The sequence below is a fragment of the Cornus florida genome, unplaced genomic scaffold, assembly GCF_030987335.1.
Source record: "Cornus florida cultivar Cherokee Brave unplaced genomic scaffold, ASM3098733v1 CherokeeBrave_3.0.0_Hap2_Chr10, whole genome shotgun sequence".
NCBI classification, from domain to species: Eukaryota; Viridiplantae; Streptophyta; class Magnoliopsida; order Cornales; family Cornaceae; genus Cornus; species Cornus florida.
Window position 1 is genome coordinate 43,723,275 of NW_026775580.1, and position 18,596 is coordinate 43,741,870.

An 18,596-nucleotide genomic window follows, 5' to 3' on the forward strand; every position below is an offset into this window, starting at 1 on the left:
CCCAACGGCCAAAATTACAAAAATGAAGCTTGGAATGAAAACTTGGAACTCAAAATTATGAAATAGTTTCAAAATACCATTTGGACCTTGGCCACACTTCATACATGATTAATGAATGCCAATGGATAAATTTCATACACAATGCACGCTCCGGTGCAAAATAGCATACTAAAACGCATGATTTTTCATATATTCTCATTAAAGGCAAGATTTAACATTCATGACATATATGTAATTCCAAAAGAAGTTTGGCCCTTAGCCTCATGTCATATACATAAAATAAGAATCAAAAAGTGTGCTTAGTCACACATTACAAGTTTAGAATCAAATATACACATTTGACAAATAAGGCTACAAATGGCATTTCGAGCCAACTTTCACAAAAATGGAACCTTCAAGTCCACAAATCATCCAAGCATAACGAGAATCTCTAACCTTGATTCCTATACCTGAAAATATCCCCAGTAACTTCAGGGTGAGTAACATAAAGCTACTCATAGGAAATGAGCATACATCGACCTAGCATTTTACAATTATATCACCTTAAAGTGAAACATATTAAAGGGGCTCATGCCACCTAACGTCAATGTCAAGATGAGACTCAGGGAGCATCCTAAGCAACCCTAGATCATTTCTAGCATAAATCACATCATTCATGCAATTTCAATAACGTAGAAGCATGCTATACAAAGCAACAAAATATAGATTCTCAAAGTTATCAACTCAAAATCTAAAGTACGAAACCAACTAAATATAGCAATTTAGTATAATTAGAATTTCTAATACCACACATCAAAACATAGATTCTCTAAGTTATCAACTTGAAATTTAAAGGTGTGAAAATAACTAAATATAGCAATTTAGTATAATTAGAATTTCTAATACCATACATTAAGACATAGATTCTCTAAGTTATCAACTAGAAATCTAAAAGTGCAATATCAAATAGTGGAAGACTTGGACATCAAATCTCGGAGTACCAAGACCTATTTGGTTATTCCGGGCACTGATCCGCTAGGAAGACTACCCCGTGCGCACAAACGACTTAGAGGACTCTTGTCCTTGTACTAAAGCCAAACCCTAGTCGTCTCAATGTAACAATGTCCCAGGTGACTCCAAAATAAATAAGTTAACAACTTATATACGAAATATATATAAAGCATGAAACTACATTCCATGCACAAGTAGGTTGAAACCACACAATACATACTCTAAATTCACAACTACTGTAGGATGACAATGTCGAATCTTTAGAGTGCGATTCGTTACACACTATAACAACATCACATGTCGAATCTTTAGTGTGCAATTCGTTACACGCTATAACAATATAATCCAATATTGAAAACATAAACTTATAAATCCATTATAAGTTTAAAATCATGCTTCAATCATAATACCAATGTCAACCACATGATTTAATTAGTAATACAATAGAAACGGAAATTAATTAAATAAAACAATCAATTTCTCTATGTTTAAAATCTCAACCAAATGGTCCCTACTTAATATATGTTATACAGCATAGCTTGATCATTACATATATCAATTCAAAAACTTGATTAGGTGATTTGAACAATAAAAATGGAATTTAATTAAATCATGATAATCAAATCCCTAAATTCTAAAACAACATCAAATGGTCCCAAATTAACATATGCTAGTATACAAGCCCTAGTCATCACAAATATCAAGTTAAAAACTTAATTAAGCCAATGGAACCATTAAATATATTTTAATTAATCATTTTAATTAAAATCTCTAAATTTTCATACTTATCCAAATGCTCTCAAATTAAAGTATGTTAAAGAACATGTCAAGACTTAATTTAAAAGTATATCACAAGTTAATTTCATGTAAGGTACATCAATGAGAATTAAACTTTCACAAAAAGATAATTATTTAATAAAAAGTGCAATTCTTATTCAAATAATTCCAATTTAATATATGTTAACAAACATATCAAAGTATAATTTATCATTATGCCACAATTCAATTCTAAACTATATATATCCTTGTAAATTAAATCTTATACAAAGAAATAAATATTACTAATTTTCTAAATTTGATACAAGGCATGCAAACAAGTTGTATAATTATGGAAAATACTCAATACAACACATACAAAATCTTAAAACACCCCTTACCTCAATTTGAGATGAAAATCTCAAAAGCCACAAAAATGAAACCATTCTGAATTCGACGATACTTCTATGTTTCATCGGGGACAACACGGTGAACAAAAACCCCAAGGAAGTCCCATCAAAATCACAACTTGACTTCAAACCCAAACTTAAGAAATGGCCAAAACGAGATTCCAATCAGTGGAATTGAAGGCCTCGCCAAGGCAAACATAAAACACTAAGGCACTATGACGTTTCACTAAGAGGAAGAGATTCAAAAGAGGAGAGAGAAGGTGGCAACCCCTGGCTGCCATGGAATTCGGCCAAGAGAGGGGAGAGAGAGAGTGAAATTTGATTTTTCAATTAAAGACTCCCTATTTATAGAAAAACTCAAAAAGTTTCCCGAACGGGCCCCACCGGGTCCGAAGAAGTGGAATTCGCGCAGACGAGCTCAAACGACAAAACACCGTGAACGAAAAAGAACCAAAATGAGTAAATATGAATAATGAAAGAAACGACGTCAAAAATCGAGTCATGAACAGAGAGATATTCCCCGAACAAGTTCGGCGGCAACTGGGCCAAAAACCCTGAAACTGGAGAAAAACAACCAGAAGGGAATTCTAAGAGTACAAGACTGGATGAATAGTGAAAATGAATCATGTACGAGGATCCAGGCTCAAAACAAAGTATTTAGTAATAACTTTCATTAATTGCACAATGGCTCCTCCAAAAAGTGAAAACTGTACAACTGCCCAAAATGAAAATATCTTCAAAAAATATTTTCTTAGAAACCCTTGAAATAAAATATTTTCAAAAGATATTTACGAAAAACAACACAAGAAAAGAAAAAGTTTCTGAAAAACTATGCATCCATGCACCTATGGACACCGGGAGCAATCAGAGTACATTTCTACAAAAGTAAAGATACGTATTTCATGAAAACCACTTAGAATGAAGATACGTGAAGTCAAAATTCAACTCCGAACACAAAAAGTAAGGCTATGCCAACAAAGTGACAAACGGGGAAAAGACAAAATCGGGAAAAGGACGAAAAGTGAATAGTGTCCGAAAAATGAAAATGTGAAAATGATACGGTCCTCAAAGGAAGTTGTCAATCAAAGGAAAATAGTCTCATAAATCATTCTAGAGCATTCGAGATGACACTAAGTGACGGGAAACTGAACTCAAAAAGGAAAAGAACAACGGAAAAAAATATCCGTGAAAATCCGAGAAAAAGGAAAGGAAGGAAAATGACCGAGTCATTATAACGTTGAGATTGTCATTGAAAGTAGGGGTGCAACTTGGGTTGAGTAACCCAAACCTAACCCGAGCCTAACCTAATTTTTTACTGGCTTGGACAATCATTTTTACAATTAGAGGTGGGCTTGAGTTGAAAAATTTCAACCCGAATTTAATTAGAGTTGGGCTTGGGTTGAAGTGCTAGCAACCCGAGTCAACCCGAACCCGAATTCTAATATTATTTTCATATATATATTTACTTTTAAATACATTATATATAATATTTAAATTATGATTACTTTTTTTCTTTTCAACTTCTTTTATTAAATCTTAACTTATTGTTTGTTAACATTTAGGAGAATTAATTTTCTAAAAATTTGTTTGCAATTTATTAAAAATTTACAAAAAGTCTTTAAATTTTTTCTTGTTTAAGAGTACTTTAATCTAAAACTAATTTAAGATCATATTAAAATTTTAGTGCAAGGATTAGCCATATGAGTAACCCGAATTAATCCAAAGTTTTTACCTGAAATCTAAGCCTGAATTTAAAAGTAGAAGGATGGGTTGGGTTTGGGTTGAGTAGTTAAAGTTGAGAATAGGGTTAGGGTTGGACTTGGACTTGGGTTTAGCATTTTATATGGTGGGTTGGGGTCAAGTTATACCTCAAACTCCCCCAACTTGCTCGAATTGCAACCCTAATTGAAAGGGATGCATAAAGCTGATGTTGTCGTTGGGCTAATGGGGATAATTTGCATATAGCCTGGCTTTTAAATGTAATAGAATTCATTGGCTCTTAAAGATTTATGAACATGGGCTAAAATTGTATTATTGGGTTTAGGCTTACATGTATAAGAATTTAAAATATTATGGCCCTTTAGTTAAACGAGCTTGCTCTTAAGTAGAGCTTAGTTTTGTTCAAGTTTGGCTCATTTAGTAAACGAACCTAAAAGATGTGCTCAAGCTCGACTTGTTTACTTAATAAACGAGCCGGAACCGAACTTTTAACAAACCGAGCCCTAACTCGGTTCATTTGCAGCCCTAAACAACTGATAGGACACAGCGGGGTATATTTTGTAATTTTTTTTAAGAGTTAAGTGCAAAAAACACCCATATGATATACAAAATGTGCAATTAACCCTCGTTGTTTTAATTTGTGTAAATAAGGACATTATGTCAATTTAGCAATTGAAATGTCTAAACTATCCCCATAAAAGAAAAAAAAAATTAATAATGAAGAAGGAAAATGTTTGAAATAAAAAAATAATAATGAAAGAAGAAAAATATTTGGTATGTTTGATATGTACATATATGGTGTAGATAGTAGCCGACCGTGGTGTATGGGTCGGGATGGATTTTGGCTACTGTGTTTGGATGATGTGGGTTTTGCGACAAGCAGTCGTACGCTAGATGCATTGACTGTGGGAATAGTCACTAGAAGCCCCTCTATAACAATTCACTTGGGAAATCAGGAATTAATGATTTCTCTTATTTTCTATTATAGATTGTGTTTTTTTGTCCTTCTACGGAACATGCAGTCCTATGTCAACTTTTCGATGTTAATATGGTTCGCTCACACAAATTCTTGCCACCAAATGAAGTTCATATTTTTAACTATGCAAGGACCAAGATTTCGGATAACGAGTTGAGAAATCGCATAAGTGGGTGAGATTTCCTTAACTCTGGCTTTTACTCCATGTTTCCCAATTATGGACTCCTCATAATATGAGTAAGAAAATAATGCTTCACATGATTTCCGAATGGTTGGAAGGGAAGAATGTGATTCTATTGTAGAGAGAGAAAGAGAGTGACAGATAAAAGAAAAAATAAAATGAAATTTTGGAATATTCATAAAAAGTTTAGTCAAAATTGATGATTATGGGCCATTTGCTCAAAAGATGGATAATACAAAGGGGTATATTGAATTTTTTTTTTTATTATTTTTTTATTTTTAATAAAAGTGTTTGTTGCACATTTTTTTTATTTTTTATTTTTATAGCAAGAGAGCTTCTTGCACACCAAAAAAAAAAAAAATAAAATAAAATTTGGGCACCAAATGTAATTTTAAAAGTTCAAAACTAAAAAAAAAAAAATACCAAAATAGCGCCGAACATCCTGTTCCCTAGCTCCAAAGCGAATCCTTGCCACTGCAACGGCGATTTCTATCTCCAGCGTCTACTACCAGCATTCTCCGGCGTCTACTACCAAGCGTTTTCCTGCGGCTTCACTAGGTAGGTTTCTTTTCTCTCCCTCTCTCCTCTTCCTCAACTATCATACCTCTCACTGCACTCTCATACCTCTCATACTTTATTTACTGTAATTTTTTTCTCTATGCTTATGTGTATGTTTAACTCTCTAATCTCTATGTATGTGTGTATGACTTTGTGCTTCTTTGTTGCTTGTCTATATATATATACACACACACGTAGGTATATCTGTGTGTTTTTATTATGTTGAAAATAAATAGCGTATTTGGAATGCGATACTAGTTTAGTGTAATATTATAGCATGTTTATATATATGTTCAAGGAATTTCAGAGCAAAGGGAAAAACGGGGGGAAATCTGCTTGGCAACCAAACTCACAGTCCAGAGACAAGTGCACGCAATTAAAGAGAATAAATAAAATAAAATTGACAAGCCATTCTCAAATTGAAGGAAAAAACTAACACTAATTCAAATTGACAAACCAAAATCAAGGAAATCTGCTTGGCTACTGTGTACATATATTAATATATTATATTATTTTGTATCCCTGCCTTGTCCGTTTCCGTGTCCTATTGTTTTGGGAATAATCCTGTCATAACCTTGTCCCGTGTCCGTGCTTCATAGTTGTACACCAAGGTCAGAAGTTACAGAACAACGAGCAGAGCAGAGCAGTGGAACTGACTTCTCGGGAATGAAAGAACGGATAATCTCTTTCTATTTTCCTTTGTTGTTTCCAGCTTTCTTTTATAATTATTGTATGTTCATCTACACACAACGTTTTGGGCAATAACCTTTGTCAAATTGAATACAAATTTGAGTAGGAAAGAATAATAATTATCATAGCATTTGTTAATTAATTTTGATTAATTTAATTGGGCCATGAAATATGGGATGACCATAGTATCCATGTGATGTGATGTTTGGGTAATGAATGATTTTTGATGGTTATAAAAGATTTGTTGATTATCTGCACAGCGATGTCTTGAATTCATGTTTTGGGTAGCAAGATTTTGTTTCAAAAGCAATCTAAATCATCACAATGGCAATTCAGGTTTCTGAGAGAAAACATGGAAGAGAAGAAACAATTCTAGAATTTTCAATCAAATATTTATATATGTATATATACACAATACACACACATTTCATCTGATATAATATAAAAGATGAAATTGGTATTTTATGTTTGGCGTTTGCTATAGATACAACTGACAAATAATACCTTTTACTAGTTATTGTTGTTCCACTAGTCTGTCTTCTTTCCACTTTCCTTCAGTGGTTAATATCATTGGCCGTGGTTGATTTTCATCATTTTATCATCGATCTTCCCTTAAGTTTCACTGCCTTTTGCATGTTTCTGATATCTTTATTTTTGAGGCCAGAAAGGTAACCAGTGAGGTAGAGGAAGATGCCTTCAAAGACTATGAAGCATTCAAAGACAGCGTCCAAACTCTCACATTCTGACCAGACTGCATCTCCATCTCCCCGTAGTTCGTCATCTGTGACGCCTCTCCCAATGCAGGAACTTAGTGAAGAGAATCTCCCTTTTTCTCTTGAGGAAGCTTCAAGCAAGTTCCCTTCTCTGATCGGCAGATCTGCTTTTATTGGCCGTATCACAGATATTGAGGCTGAGTCCAAAGGATGTAAGATATGGCTCTCAGAATCTTGTATGGTTGCCTTATCCGTTGCTCCCGGTTCCATCGTATCGGTACTTCACAGCTTCTCATTTTTGCTGTTTATTTATCTACTACTGTAATATTTCATCTGAAATATCTTTGAAATTGCGTCATGGATTTAATTTGTTAGGTTTTGGACATCCCATTTATGATTTCAGCTTAGGTTTGACTTTGACAAGATTTTATGTAGAAAGAAAATAGAATGTGGTAGGGAGAAACTTACTCAAAAGAAATCTACAATTCATACATAATCGGATCACTACATGTTCCAGTGAAACAATGATCCTTCAGTTGTTAAACTGCAGCAATTGTTTCATTTGTATCTAAAAAGGGGTTTGGGATCAAAATGTTCCCATCTCTTTAAGGAAAGTGATCGAGACATAGCTCTTCCATATGCTTCCTATGTGTGAGCTTAGTACCTTTTGTCTTTCATTTTTAAAGAGATGCATCTCAGGAGGAAATAGGAAACAAGTGACTTTGAACTTCTTAGTAATCAGGAAAAAGAAGCAATTAAATAATAATAACAATACTCATTTTGAGACGCAGTGTTGCCCAAAAAAAAAAAAAAAAAAAAATTGAAATATTTGGTAGAATTTTATTTTAGTTTCTTAAACAATACTGATAATGATAGTTTTATTCCAAAGCTACAACTCAACAAAGCTTTTTCTTAACTATTTGGGGTCTGCTATTTACTTTTTTGAAGCCTATTATATTCATCAATACATAGGATACTTTTTTTTTCCCTAAAAGCTTTTGCAAAAACTTATTTTACTTATTCATCAATACATATGGTGGGATTATTATAAAGTATCATGGTGTCTGTGTTCTGTTATATTTTTTCTAGATATCAAGAATGTCCATGTCTAATATCTCTTGCACATGATAGACGTGTTTGACTACTTTTTTGGACACATAAAAGGTAAAACTATGCCATAAGCCGTCTTAAAGTTTAAGATTAGTGTTAGTGTCTGGTTTTAAGATTCTATGATTTCTATGCTGCCTTTGCTTTCACAAGTCCAGCAAGGTAAGTAGAATCTTTTAAAGCAGTCAACAATGGGGAAGATTATGTCAAGCCTTTGAGCAGGTGGAAGGCTGTTCCAGTGTATTGAAGTTTCAATGCCTATAGATATATCACTATTACTTCATGAATGCTTTTTAATTAAGTTAGTGTTTTGATTGTTTTATTGCTTGGATTTCAAGATGAATAATCTGCAAGGCAAAGGTAGCAGCTTAAGGGAATAATTCCTCATTGGTTTGCGCCACCCCGAGTAGGAAACTCTTTTATTTTTTATTTTGTACACCTTTATTTATTGGTCTCTTTGCTTGTAAGGAATCTTTCCTTTTTCCTTATTTCTTTTTCAGGAGAAAAGGTCGGGTCCTTTTTATTTGTGAAGATTGATATTGTTCTTTCCTCCTTTAACTTTGATAATTTTTCTCTGTCTTTCAATTGTCAGGTGTATCTTATTGATGAACCGTAACGTGATTATCAGAGATAACCCTTTTTTTTTTTTGGACCTATTTATCTTATTGTATCTTATTGATGAACCGTAATGTCAGATGTAACTTATTGTAAGAGATACTGACCCATTCAAGTTCTGAGTTTTAATTGCCCTTCTATTTCAAGTCATAGAATATTGTGAAGGTCTACTGGAAGTTTGTTTAGTTGTAACCATGGGAAGCACTCAATTTTCTTGTAAGGGAGATATGCTAGAACTATTAAGCTTTCTTTTATGTTTTGTTTCTCTTTTTTTTTTGACTTCTAAATTGCCCTATCATACTTCTATTTGTTTCTTTCAAAATTTTAATCTATCTGTGCCATTCTGATTTCTGAATCTTTTCAGAGTTTTTAATAAGAAATTATTCCATTGCACAATCTTAATGTTTGTATTGATTCATTGACAGGTCTCACTTGCTTCTACAAGAAATAAAATTTCAAGTGACATCCCTCTCATTCCATTAGCAGATGAATTTTCAAGACATTCAGAGCTTGGTTATCGGGATAAAATGGTTGCTCAAGTGGGGAACTACTTTGCTCTAGCTACAGTTTTTCCTTCCTGTAAGGTTTGAATAACATAAACACATACTGTCTTACCTTGTTTTGTTCTTTGTACTACACTACTACTTACGATTTATAAACTTAAGAAGGCGAATGCATGCAATAATTTTAGGAACATTTGGGTTAGTGTAAGGGTCCTGCTTAAAGCCCCACATGGATTATTAATCTTCTTCAGGTTAAAAAGTATAGTTTCTGACAAAAATTTGAGTCTCTCTTTGATCAAGATAAACTTAGGTGTGAAGGTTCTTTTCACTTTAACTAAAGGGTTCAGAAATTTTCCGCATAATTTTATTGTTCTTGTATTAATTGTAATGGTCTTTTGTTACTTAATTATTATGATGGTTTTAGTTTGGTGATGCTTTTCTATTTTTAATTGAAAATAATCTCAGCATGTTGCCAAAATAGAGGTACTGTAAGGACAAGTGAATTTGAATGTTGTCCAAATATTTGCATATAATGTGAAGTACCATTTGGTGGCTGTGGCACTCTTGGGCTGATATTTCTAGAAGTGTTTGATTTTTGGATTTCATTCACCATGGAAATTATTGCTAATATTTTGTTTAATTCCCCTTGGGGTCCGTTTGGTTAGACGAATTTTTTTTATGGAAAGTGAAAGTGAAGGGAAGGAAAAGAAAATCAAGTTTTCATCATGCAATTGGTTAGCAAGAAATTTTTTCAAGAAAGTTGTGAGAAAATATTGTTTTGTGAGTTTGGAAAGTATGAAAGTGAAAAGAAAGTGATTGTAGTCACCAAAACTACCCTTTTAATTATAAGATTACTTCATACTCAACTTATCTCCTGAATTATGAACAAAATTTAAATTTCAAGTTCAAGGATAAAACAATGAACATTATAGTATTTGTCTTCTTATGTTTAATAAATGGATATATGTGATTATAGGTGCAAGTTTAATTAATAAAAAAATTTGCTCTAAAAAATCTTGAGGATAAAAGGTTGAAGTTAATATATATATATATACATATATATATATATACATATACATATATATATATATACATATACATATATATATATATACATATACATATATATATATATACATATACATATATATATATATATATATATGCGCTTTTAGTCATAGATAAAAGAAAAAAAAAGTTCAGTCTAAAAGAAATAAAGTACTTAGAACTTAATTAGTTTGGTACATCTAAAATATATAGAGTTAGAACTAAATTAGTTTGGTACATCTAATATACCTAGAGTCCTAAAGTCGATGTTTATGTATAAAAAAAGTACATGTATGAATTAAATTGTAATTTCAAAACTTGTATACGTAAAGAAGAAATCAACGAACACTAATCCTAATTTTTCACCCAACACTTTGCTCCTAAATACTCAGATTTATATATATGTGTATATATATATATATATATATATATATATATATATATATATATATATATTAGCATGTATATAGCACTTTCAATCTTTATTAATTATGGAAGGGAAAAAAATACAATAAAATTTTAATTTTGTATGCACATATAAAACTATATACAATTAAATTAGTATTACATTATCATATAAGCAATTTGAAACTCACCTATTAGTCAAGTCTGTGGAGAAAGTGAAGGAGGGTGACATGGACATAATAGGAAACTAAGATATGATGGCACCACTTTTACGGGAAAGTCCCTGTGTTTTATGCGAGAAACATGTTGAGGAAAATTAAGCAGTTGTGAGAAATTTACTTTCCTGAAAATTTTGTCTTTCATGCTAACCAAACTCCTAACAAATTTAAATATTTTCTGTTTCTTTTCTTTTCTATCTACTTCACGCTAACCAAAAGAACCCTTATTGTTGTCAACCTTGTGTGGTATGTTATGGATCTTCCACACCTACCCTTTTTTGTTATGAAATAAGAACCGAATAGGAGTTTATGAGAATAAGAGAAAAATAAATGACAAGAAAAAGTAAATAGCACACACACAAATGAGATAAGGATTTACGTGGTTCGACTATGCCTACGTCCACGGGGAGAAAACAGAACAATATTTCACTATGGAAATGAAGAGATATAAGGCAAAGTGGCTCACACCCAAAACCCAATTACACCCAAGGCCCCTTACTCCAAATGATATTGATACACTCACTCAATTGATTTCGGATGCCTTTCATCAAATGTGTGCAAGGCTATATATAGCCCTAAAATACTTGGTGTCCAAGTATATTTCAAAGCTTCCTTTGGAAGCCAAATGACACTTGCTTCCCAAGAATAATTCTTGTTGCCCAAGAATTTCAAAGCTTCCTTTGGAAGCTAATTTGGAAGCTTCACCATCACACTTCTGTAGCCAATATACTTCATTCTCTTGTAAGCTTTGTGTAAGTTGGGTTATAATAATTTTTTGAGCCACATAATTCAACAAATCTCCACCTTGGCCAAAAAATTCCAAATGAGCCACTGTATCTCTACTAAACAATCTGTCTTCTCCACAAAACAAATTAATTAAGAATTTTAGTTAAGTTTAAGTCATCCTTAAACATAACCCTCGGGCTTTCATTCTTCAACTCATGCATGTCTTGCGCAGCCACAAGCATACCTTAAGTATTTTTGTCAAACTCTAAGCGCTTACCAAAAACACCCTTAGAAACTCCAAGTTTGGCATTTCCTTCAGCAACCTTCTCCAACTGCCCACAAACCACTGGTTGGTAATGAAAAGTCATTTTCTCACCCTTATGGAGAATAGGACGTCCTTGACTTTTCCTCGCATCTCTATTGTGACTAATTACTTGCCTCCCACGCATCTTAATGGCACTCGAATGGACTATCTCATTGCCACCAAGATTATTGCAAGTCAATATCACCCCTGTCCTCATGGGTCTGCCTCCCTGTAAGGATTGCTGCAATTTCGGTTGCCATTTAAAAACGGATTTCATTCTCCCACCACGTTATGTAGTCCCCTTATAACCCTTTTGAGAACTAGGATCGTAACTCCTCTTTCTAACTCTTCTTTTGCCAAGACCCGAATGCATATTTCTGCTAACTGTAGAAGACCCTGTAGAAGCTCTACCTGTTACTGTATTCCCTTAGAGAAGATACAAAATTTTCACCTTGATGCCTTGTAGCACCACAAGAGAATCCATCATAACCATCATTACTCCACCCTATGTTACAACCTTGTAACCTTTGGAGTCTAGCACACCTACTGAAATAAGATTCATCTTCAGATCCGGTATATGTTGCACATCTGACAATGTTCTCACCAACTCATTGTGCGTCTTGGTCTTGACTGTTCCAATTCCCAAAATTTTGAAAGCTTTCCTGTCCGCCATTAAAATCGAACCACCTTTTACCTCTTTATAGGAAGAGAAAGAATCCCTATTGGTTCACATATGAACGGAACAACCAGAATCAAGAATCCAACTATCACTAAATGACATACCTGAACACAAGGTTGTCATGAGAACATATTCGTCACTTTCTGAATCACTCGTTGTAGCAATTGCTACAGAAGTTGCTTCTTGAACCTTCTCTTTACCATTCCCATTCTTTGCCTTTAATTTGGGACAGTGCTTGATGATGTGCCCTATCTCGTGACAGTAGTAACATTCCACATTTCTATGAGATCTAGATTTGCCCCTACTGCCAGAATTCTTTATCTCACTTTTGCCTCTTACAAATAGACCCTCGGCCTGTTCATCACCAATATTCCTAGACATCTTTTTCCTCAACTCTTGAGAGTTCAATGAGGATTTAATATCCTTCATACTAATAGTGTCTTTTCTATAAAGCAATGTGGTAACAAAATGCTCATAGGATGGAGGTAAAGATCACAACAAAATAAGGGCTTGATCCTCGTCATCAATTTTAATATCAATATTTTTCAAATCCATAATAATAGAATTGAAATTATCAATATGTTCCTTAAGAGGCATACCTTCCTTCATACGAAGGGTGTAGAGTCTCTGTTTCAGGTAGAGTCTGTTGGTGAGAGACTTCGTCATATACAGACTCTCTAATTTTAGCTATAACTTTGCCGCCGTGTCTTCATCAATAACTTCACGCAGCACCTCATCAGCTAGATTCAAAAGAATCACACTGCGCGTCTTTTCATTGACCTCATCCTTGTCTTCATTGGACATAGTTGTTGGCAACTTGTCCTTCCCGAACAACACCTTTTTTAGACCTTGCTGAGTTAGCAGGCCTGCATTTTAATGCGCCAAAGACTGAAGCTAATCTTGCCATCAAATTTCTCAATCTCGTATCTGGTCGACATCTCAAAAAACTCCCCAAAATATTTCTCGGTAAATACCGTATTTGTGAACAGTACCCGAATAGTATCTGTGAACAACACCGTACGTATGAATAGTATTTGTACACAATACACGAACCCGAGCTCTAATACCAATTTGTTATGAAATAAGGATCGAATAGGAGTTTATGAGAACAAGAGAAAAATAAATGACAAGAAAAAATAAATAGCACACACACAAACGTGACAAGGATTTATGTGGTTCAGCTATGCCTACGTCCACAGGGAGAAGACAGAACAATATTTCATTATGGAAATAAAGAGATACAAGGCAAAGTGGCTCACACCCAAAACCCAATTACACTTAAGGCCCCTTACTCCAAAATATATTGATACACTCACTCAATTGATTTCGGATGCCTTTCATCAAATGTGTGCAAGGCTATATATAGCCCAAAAATACTTGGTGTCCAAGAATATTTCAAAGCTTCCTTTGGAAGCCAAATGACACTTGCTTCCCAAGAATAATTCTTGTTGCCCAAGAATTTCAAAGCTTCCTTTGGAAGCTAATTTGGAAGCTTCACCATCACACTTCTGTAGCCAATATACTTCATTCTCTTGTAAGCTTTGTGCAAGTTGGGTTGTAATAATTTTGAGCCACATAATTCAACATTTTCAAATGTCTTTACTACATATAAAATAAAATTTATCTCTACCATATATTTTTGGGGCTGGTGTTGAGAGAAGATTTTTACTTTTGTAGTGAAGTTTTGGACTACTGATTTTCAGTTTCTTATATCATCCATTTATGGGCTTACTTATTTGCTTTTATTTGCATGTATAAATTATAATATTTTTTTCTGTACTTAGTACTTAATATTGCTACTCTTTACTAAGATAACGATGCATTACATAATAGGGCTTGGATCTGCATATAACTATTGTTTTCTTTGCAGGTTTTGAAGAATGGAGTGCGATTGTCTTCAAACCTTTCATGTACATTGGGTTGTCCTTCTTTAGGCGGGATCATGTTTGTATTTCCTACTCAATGTCAATCTGCAAAGGATCTTGTAAATGAGAATGACAAGCTGCATAGCACAACATCTAATTGCCTCTCATTATACAAGTGCAAGGAGTTATATTTAGAGCTAGTTTCTTCAGAGAGTGGATTTACGGTGAAGAGTTCTCTGTTGCCTCGCAATGATTTTCCTGCAGAAGCAACCCGAGGTCAAGTAGAAAATGGAAAGGTTTCATCCCCTAAGACACCATTGTTCTCTCAGTCAAGACTTAGTTCGCCTAATACTAGTCAACTATGTTCACCAAGATGTGAAGAGTCGGTATCAAATTTACCTAATCCATATGGGATGTCGTCGGATTCATTTGATATAAGAGAAGTCTTAGGGGATGAAAGTTCAAAGAAACTACTACAGACCTGCACTGCTTCATGGTTATATGCACGTACTCTACTTTGTGGAAATATTGTAACCATCCCAATACTTTCAAAGCTCTGCATTTTGCAGGTTGTAGCTGCTAATGCAGTTTCAGCAAATAGTACCAATCAGGATATGACGGATGAAAGTAAATGTGATTTGTTCATTCAGGCTCCCGATATAATAGATCATGTGAAAGATGCTTTTTTTATAGACCATGGAACAAAAGTGTATATATGCTCACCGCCTCATTCTGCATTGGGAACTCCACAGAAGAAAGATTCACCATGTGTGGAGCTTGAACGTAAGGATATCAAAGCTAGCATGGACTTTTTAAAATTGGGTGGTTTATCTAAAGAATATGCAGTTTTGAAGGGTATAATTTCCTCAACAGGGAAGTGCACTCTATCAAGGTATGCCATTGCCATGTTGCTATTGATTATTTGCAATGTTGATCTTGTCAATTACATAGTGTGGTGAATAAATAAGCAAAGTTATGTTTTTTAAGACGAAATAGAATCCATAAGATATGCATAGGAACTAAGTGTCCTCACCATGGAGCTTGAGAGCAAGACTGCTAAATTTTAAATATGTTATGGTTTGAGCTGCTGTACTAGAGCGCCTATGTGCACTTACATTAATACAGGCACATATGCTAATATATATTGTTACTTATCAAGAATATATATATATATTGTTGAATTTTTTGTGTTATTGTCAGCTGTCAAAGAAGCATACATTTTCTACAGAAAAAGGTGTGGCCCACTGATCAGTGATTTGATCACTCTTTGGGAGTCTGATAAGAAAAAGGTTCAATGCATACCCTGTCACCTGACTAGAAAATTTGATTGATAAAGATTTTTTCATTCCATTTCTTGAATGACTATAGCTGGTTTCCAGTGCCACACTTTCCAGCTTTCTTGAACGGAGAGCAGCTGCATTATGTGGGTTGATGATGTTGTTCTCAAAGCTTTATTTGAAAATTTAGAGCATTTATGCTAATCTTCGGAGATTGAGCAGGTCCAATCATAGAATTTACTACAGCTGCTTGACTATGTTCAGAATCACTTCTGTAATAGTTGGAAACTGAAGTGGGTTTCCCATGCTGTGGTAAATTTTTCTTCAGAATAAAGTGCTGTTTTTGAGACGCTATTCATTCTTTGAAAATGAATGGATAAATGGAAAAAAAAAAAAAAAAGAAAAAAAAAAGAAAAAGAGGTGGTAGGCTCTAAATTATGTAGTTTTAGTTTCCTAACAATATTATTAATCAATTGTAAGCACCACAGTACCAATTTATAAAAACAATGGAGATATACAAAATTGTGAAAATTATAGATGAATTAAGAAAGGGAATGGGGTGGAGAGGGAGAAAGGGAACTAAGAAATTTAATTTAATATGTTAATTATCAAAGGAGGAACGGGGTGGAGAGGGAGAATGAAATGGGTAGATGAGGGAGGAGGGGGGTAGGGAAATCCATTTTTTTACAAACGGATTGAAGCATTTGGTATATGGAGCAAAAAATTGGGTTTGTATATGGATTAACCCATTTTCTATAGCCATTTACAAATTGGTATATGGATTAAAAAAAATTATCCATGGGCATTTAATTCAATAACAAAAGTCATGTTAGTGATTTCAGAACTGAAAAGTCTTGTGCTATCAGAGGTATCAGAGGAGGTGATCTGCATACCAAAATTAGATGATTTGATGAGTTGTAAGATAGCTTATAATTAGGGATTCCATTCCAATTTAGATGATTTACAGATTGCTTGTAGTTAGGAATATTATTTGTGGATACCCAAAATCTTGGGATATGATTGTTGTAAGCATTCCTTGTATAGAATAGTAAATATTATTATATAAAGGAAGTCTCCCGAAGGGAAAGGCAGACGTGTTTTCTCAGAAATTCTCTTTGTTCTCTCTGTCTTGTCATGGTATTAGAGCCTAGCTTGGTACAAAAGACGTTCTAAGTTTCTTTTGATAAGATACATCACAGTTTTGTTAAAAGCTATGGTGTCTTGTTTCTAAGGAGTTGCCGCATTTTGGTGACAATCTTGGTTTGAGTTGTAGTCAAGAATTGCAGTTAGCATCATCTTAGGTTCTCATTCATCTTTTCTCTTTTGTTTGAGTCTCTTTTGAAGTTTTTTTTTTGTAGAATGTCAGAAAAGTCAGAAATCTTGCCCATTAAATTGAATGGGAAGAATTATTTTTCTTGGGAGTTTCAATTCCGTATGTTTGTTAAAGGGAAAGAATTGTGGGGACATATAGATGGATCAATCCCAGAACCAAAAGCTGGGACTAAAAATGCTAGCATAGCTAAATGGGAGTCTAATGATGCCAAGATAATTAGTTGGATTTTAGGCTCAGTAGATTCTAATATTGTACTCAATTTGCGGCCTTATTCCAGTGCTAAAGATATGTGGGGTTATCTAAAAAAGATTTACAATCAAGAAAAGCCTGGGAGGCGTTTTCAGCTTGAATTGGACATATCTGAATATTCCCAAGGGAATATGTCAATTCAAGACTATTATTCTGGATTCATGAATCTCTGGGCTGAATATAAGCAACTAATTTATGCTACTGTCCCAAGTGAGGGGCTACCATCTCTTCAAAAAGTGCATGTAATTACTCAAAAGAGATCAGTTTCTTATGAAATTGAGACGTGATTTTGAATCCATTCGCTCAAATCTGATGGCTAGAGATCCTTCTCCATCATTGGATATGTGCATTGTGCTTTTGTGAACTTTTCCGAGAAGAAGAACGTTGTTTGACTCAAGCTGCAATTGAACAAAAGGGTGTTGGCACTAATCCACTGGATGTAGCTTATGCAGCTCAGGCTAAAGGAAGGGATTTGAGCAAAATGCAATGTTATAGTTGTAAGGAATATGGGCATATAGCCAATCAGTGTAAGAAAAAATTCTGTAACTACTGTAAGAAGTCAGGACATTTAATTGTTGATTGTCGTAAGCGACCTCAAAATCGAACATCTCAGGCTTTCAATGCTACCACCGCAGTGGGTTCTCCCTCTGCTGCTATGAGCCTACGACTATGCAGCTTCCTCAAGCTTTTACTGCTTCTAGTTCCTTAACTCCAGAGGTAGTGCAACAAATGATTCATTCTGCATTTTCTGCTCTTGGTCTCACAGGTAAAACTACATCCTCATCTATTTGGTATGTTGGTGCTTCAAATCACATGACCTCTTCCTCAACACATCTAACTAATGTGAAACCATATGTGGGAAATGTGCAAATTCATACTGCTAATGGAGAACATCTTCCCATTAAGTCAGGTGGTGATATCCCTCATTCTTTGCCAGTACATAATGTTTATCATACACCATGTTTGACCTCTAATTTTATATTTGTCGGTCAATTGGTTGATAACAACTGCAAAGTCTCATTTTCTACATCTGGATGTATTATGCATGATCAGGAGTCGGGGAAAGTGATCGGGAAGGGACCTAAATGTGGAAGGTTGTTTCCTATAAGCTTGTTTAGCTATCCCAGGAATAAATCTTTGTTTTCATTATTTTGTCATTCTAGTACTTCATATCAGATGTGGCATAAATGATTGGGGCATCCTAATGCCAAAAGGTGGTTGTTCTTGTTGAAATTTGGTTTCTTTTCTAATAAAGACCCTGTTTCTTTTAATGAT

At 34.2% G+C, this 18,596-nt stretch overlaps 1 protein-coding gene across 5 annotated transcripts in view; it reads left to right on the forward strand.

Moving 5' to 3' along the window:
- Nucleotides 1–5,150: 5,150 nt before the first annotated feature.
- The window catches only part of LOC132279469 (calmodulin-interacting protein 111-like), a 56,109-nt gene continuing 42,663 nt past the window's right edge, over nt 5,151–18,596 (forward strand). For 2 of the 5 annotated variants that reach the window (XM_059781451.1, XM_059781455.1), the window contains exons 1-4: nt 5,151–5,590; nt 6,945–7,270; nt 9,141–9,299; nt 14,468–15,354. In XM_059781451.1, coding sequence (XP_059637434.1) covers nt 6,971–7,270; nt 9,141–9,299; nt 14,468–15,354 — 1,346 coding nt within the window. In that variant the 5' untranslated portion in view covers nt 5,151–5,590; nt 6,945–6,970. Of the gene's footprint in view, nt 5,591–6,944; nt 7,271–9,140; nt 9,300–14,467; nt 15,355–18,596 lie in introns of those variants that run through there. The other 3 variants (XM_059781453.1, XM_059781454.1, XM_059781456.1) reach the window with 3 other exon arrangements.